This window comes from Etheostoma spectabile, chromosome 9 (assembly GCF_008692095.1).
Source record: "Etheostoma spectabile isolate EspeVRDwgs_2016 chromosome 9, UIUC_Espe_1.0, whole genome shotgun sequence".
Taxonomy (NCBI): Eukaryota; Metazoa; Chordata; class Actinopteri; order Perciformes; family Percidae; genus Etheostoma; species Etheostoma spectabile.
In genome coordinates, this window is record NC_045741.1 from 21,152,885 (window position 1) to 21,156,641 (window position 3,757).

At 41.3% G+C, this 3,757-nt stretch overlaps 1 protein-coding gene across 3 annotated transcripts in view; it reads right to left on the bottom strand.

Moving 5' to 3' along the window:
• Positions 1-3,757, bottom strand: part of fbn2b (fibrillin 2b) — a 76,592-nt gene that overhangs the window by 53,587 nt on the left and 19,248 nt on the right. For all 3 annotated transcript variants that reach the window (XM_032525841.1, XM_032525843.1, XM_032525840.1), the window contains exons 5-6: positions 988-1,083; positions 246-341 (exon numbers count right to left, since the gene is read on the bottom strand). In XM_032525841.1, coding sequence (XP_032381732.1) covers positions 246-341; positions 988-1,083 — 192 coding nt within the window. The remainder of the gene's footprint in view (positions 1-245; positions 342-987; positions 1,084-3,757) is intronic.

Genomic DNA, 3,757 nt, shown 5'->3' on the forward strand with positions numbered 1-3,757 from the left:
TGTGTGTGTGTGTGTGTGTGTGTGTGTGTGTGTGGTGAGTATAACATTGTTTTAACTCCTATGAGGACTTACAGTAATACCAAAACTATGTAAAACAAGGTTGTAAAAATCTAAATTTACTTTCCCTGATCCCGCACCCTTTGGTTTTCCCACAAAAATACCAAGCAAGGACTAGTACCATACAAACTGAACTGACAGAGGAGAATCATAACTGCATCAACATAGAAATTAGGATGAGCACTCACCTCTCTCGCACTGCGGGCCAGTGAAACCGTAGACACAGGCACATCTGTTGGGCCCGATGCAGCGGCCCCCATTCTGGCAGCCATTCTCACACACAGCTACAAGAGACAGAGGAAAAGAGAATTACACATATAGCACACTCTGTCTCTCATAGAAACACAAACACAGGTTTTTTTTTCTTCAAATTATATCACCCTTTAATCACTTGCATCACCAACACATAACACATACTATATTGTATATTTGTATAACAAATACATGGGAGAATTTTTATTGATGACATAATTTCTTGAGTCAGTAACACTGACTCTCTTCACTTCATGCCTTACTTTAAACTTTTCCCTAACCCAAACAATAAACTTTAATGCAAGCATTAGTGTACACCACTACAATACAACTTATTTGTTTGACCATGTATTTGGCAATTTAACTCAAAGTCCTAAAGACACACTTTGCTGGGTTTCTGATTGATCGTGCTGCAAGTAAAGCCTGGACCAATGGTCTTAAAAAGTCCTAAACCAAAATCTTTGTACAGCTGCTGCATACTTATGAGTTCCAAATACAAAGAGTGAAATACGTATGTACTGTATGTGGATGAATAGTAAGTTCTTCAAAGAGAGGACAAGTTGCAGAATTTCCATCACTTTGTGTATCTTTTTCTGAAGACATTTGGTCCTTTTGACTATATACTCTAGCAGGTGACACACATATTGACACCCAGGTGTGCTGACAAATTTCACTCACGCTGTCCACAGTGGTTGCCTGTGTAGCCCTTCGTGCAGGAACACGAGTCTTCTGCACAGCTGCCGCCATTCATACACCTAACATTACAGGACTGAACTGTAGGAGAGAGGAAAGAGAGAGAGAGGGGCGATAAGGGGGGATGATGAGTGGGAAGGGCAAAAAGAAAGACAAGTGTGAATAGATACCCTTAAAAATGATCAGGCCTTCACATCCAATAATACAAGCTGCAACATTACCCCACAATAAACAAGAACGGGAACTTTGAACATGTGATTTGAGTAAGTGACTGCTAAGTTTCATTAAAAGGTTTTTACTGGTATTAACCAAACCTGACAGAAATGCAATGGGAGAATTAATCAATCAAGTGGTTAAATTCCATATATTAATATCCAATTTAAAGCTGCACTAGATGTTCTTTCTAAAGACAAGTGAGTTGAATAACCATGGATACTTTCACACATTAAGACGTTTTTTAGACTTAGACTTAGACTTAGACTTCTCTTTATTGATCCTTTGGGATGACTCCCGCAGGAAATTGAAAGTTCCAGCAGCAGTTTTTAGCAAGAACAAAGAAATAAAAAATAGATAAAAAGACAGTATAAAGACAACAAAATCAACAAAATACCAATAAAAATAATAACAACAATAAGAACATTTGTCAAATAAACAAAGAAAAGACCATAAATTATTATTAAAGTGTCAGTGTTGAGTCCAGTGTTAAAAAATTATTATAAAGTGACCAGGTGTGAATTTAAGTCCAACCAATTTAATCTTTGTACTTCAGCTGGGTTTGCCTAACGCCGATGTTTCTTTAGCAGCTTTAGATGAACAGACAAGGCTCAAAGGCCCCCAGGCCACAAAACCAGAGCTCAGTCAAGCAGACTGGGGGTAGGCAATAAGTTGAGCCAGCTGTATGCTTCAGTCAGTCAGTCAGTCAGGAATTTGTTGAGAGGAGAGGGAAACTGGATGAGGGGTACAGCACAATGGCAAAAAAAAAGAAAATACAGGATGCACAGGAGGAGTGAATGTAAGAGAAAAAAAGGGAGAAATGTTGAATAGTGTTTAAATCAACCAGTATAGGTATTATGATGTGAAGGAGGAGCCTCCTGGCTGGCAGACTGCTACACCAGAGTGTGAGAGGGCCAAGCTGACAGTCTCAAACATGTAGCAGTGGCTTTCAGAAGAGAAAGTAATTGGTCTTCCTGGCAGACAGGCATCTTTCTGCTGAGCCAGCCATTTACCGAAAACAAGAGGAGAGAGGACACCTACAGTGCCGCATGCTAGGGAACTGTATTCTCTTAATGTTTCCTCACATCCTCCTTTATCTTTCATCCTGGCTCAAGAGGGTATTTTATTGTCTTTTAGTCTCCCTGTGCCTTCATTTTTCTTCCTTCCTCGACTATTACCTCAGGGCCGTTCATACTGTTCTGTCTATATCTTAATCGCAAGTTCAACATTAATTTCCTCTCTCTCTCCATCTGTCTGTTTATGTCTCTTTCTCTCTTTAACATTTCTGGCATGCAGCGCTGTTCTGCAAGGGAAATGACTGCGCTTCCTCGTAGCTGAGGTTGGCTTATCAGACTTTCTGAGTTTGCAAACTTGCCAACAGGAGGCATTTCAGCCACTGTAATCCACCCACTTATTCTGACTGTACCCAAACAAACTAAATATGACTTGTGTGAGTCATGATGAGTGAGTTTTCTCTTAAGTAGCTTTTCATTGTGACAACCCACGCCAGCCTTACTGGCAGATTACACAGGGCAGATTTCAGTTACATGAGTCAAAGCACAATAGCACAAATCTTGGATGTGAATCGATGTAGTTTCAGTAAATGAAAGGCAGAGGTGTAATTCCCTGAAAGAGAGCTTTCATTCCCTCAATATATTTAATGCATCTGAAGTCGAGAAGAAATTCCTGTTAACTTCCAGTTAATGTGCAACACTTGGCAGACTCTACGTACAGATTTGGCAGAAACAACTTTTTGTCTGGATTGTCTCATGGCAACATATGGTGATAAATGAAAGCAAATAGTTTGGGACTCTGGGGCAGGATGGGTTCATAGGTCAGAGTACTAGTGTACTGTCTTGACTTTCTCTCTCTTCTTCTCATTCCCTCTCACAGGGTCAGATCATCCTCTCCGGTTTTAACCTCAGCTCAAGAAATGAGGTTAACGTTGTGCACTCTATTGACTCTTTAATCACTCAAGGCCCATAATAGGAGCAGTGATGTGAATCCTGAATAATGATTGCAGTGAGGGACTTCAGTTTTTTTTTGCTTTGGAGCACACTATGGAGAAAACCAGTTCCAGCACCAGGGGCAACTTGAGTAAACCCTTTGTTTTTTCAGACCCGAAAACAGTGTTTTTAAATAGGTCAAGAAAATATGGGGAAAGATTTTGTCTTGGGCTGGTTGGGTGGGAGACTTTGCAAGTCTTAAAGCCACTGAACTCTCTGCCCTCAGGAACAGAGGATGATGGGACAGCTTCTGGAAAGACATTGGAGGTACCATGTGTGCCAGGTGTCATGTGTTTTTTCTGCAACGGGAAGTAGATGGAAGGAGGAGGAGGAGGCGAGCAAGCAAACAAGCATGTTTGCAGACAGAAGGAAATGATCTCACTGGTTAACCTCGCCTCTCGCTCCCCCTCCTCATGACACTTCATCCCTCGCAGGTGGAGAGAGATGGTTTGCTCCAATGACCCGTGCTTGGAAAGCTGCACATGTAGAGCAACAGGGTAGGGGAATGTGCGTGTGTGTGTGTGTGCGTGTGTGTG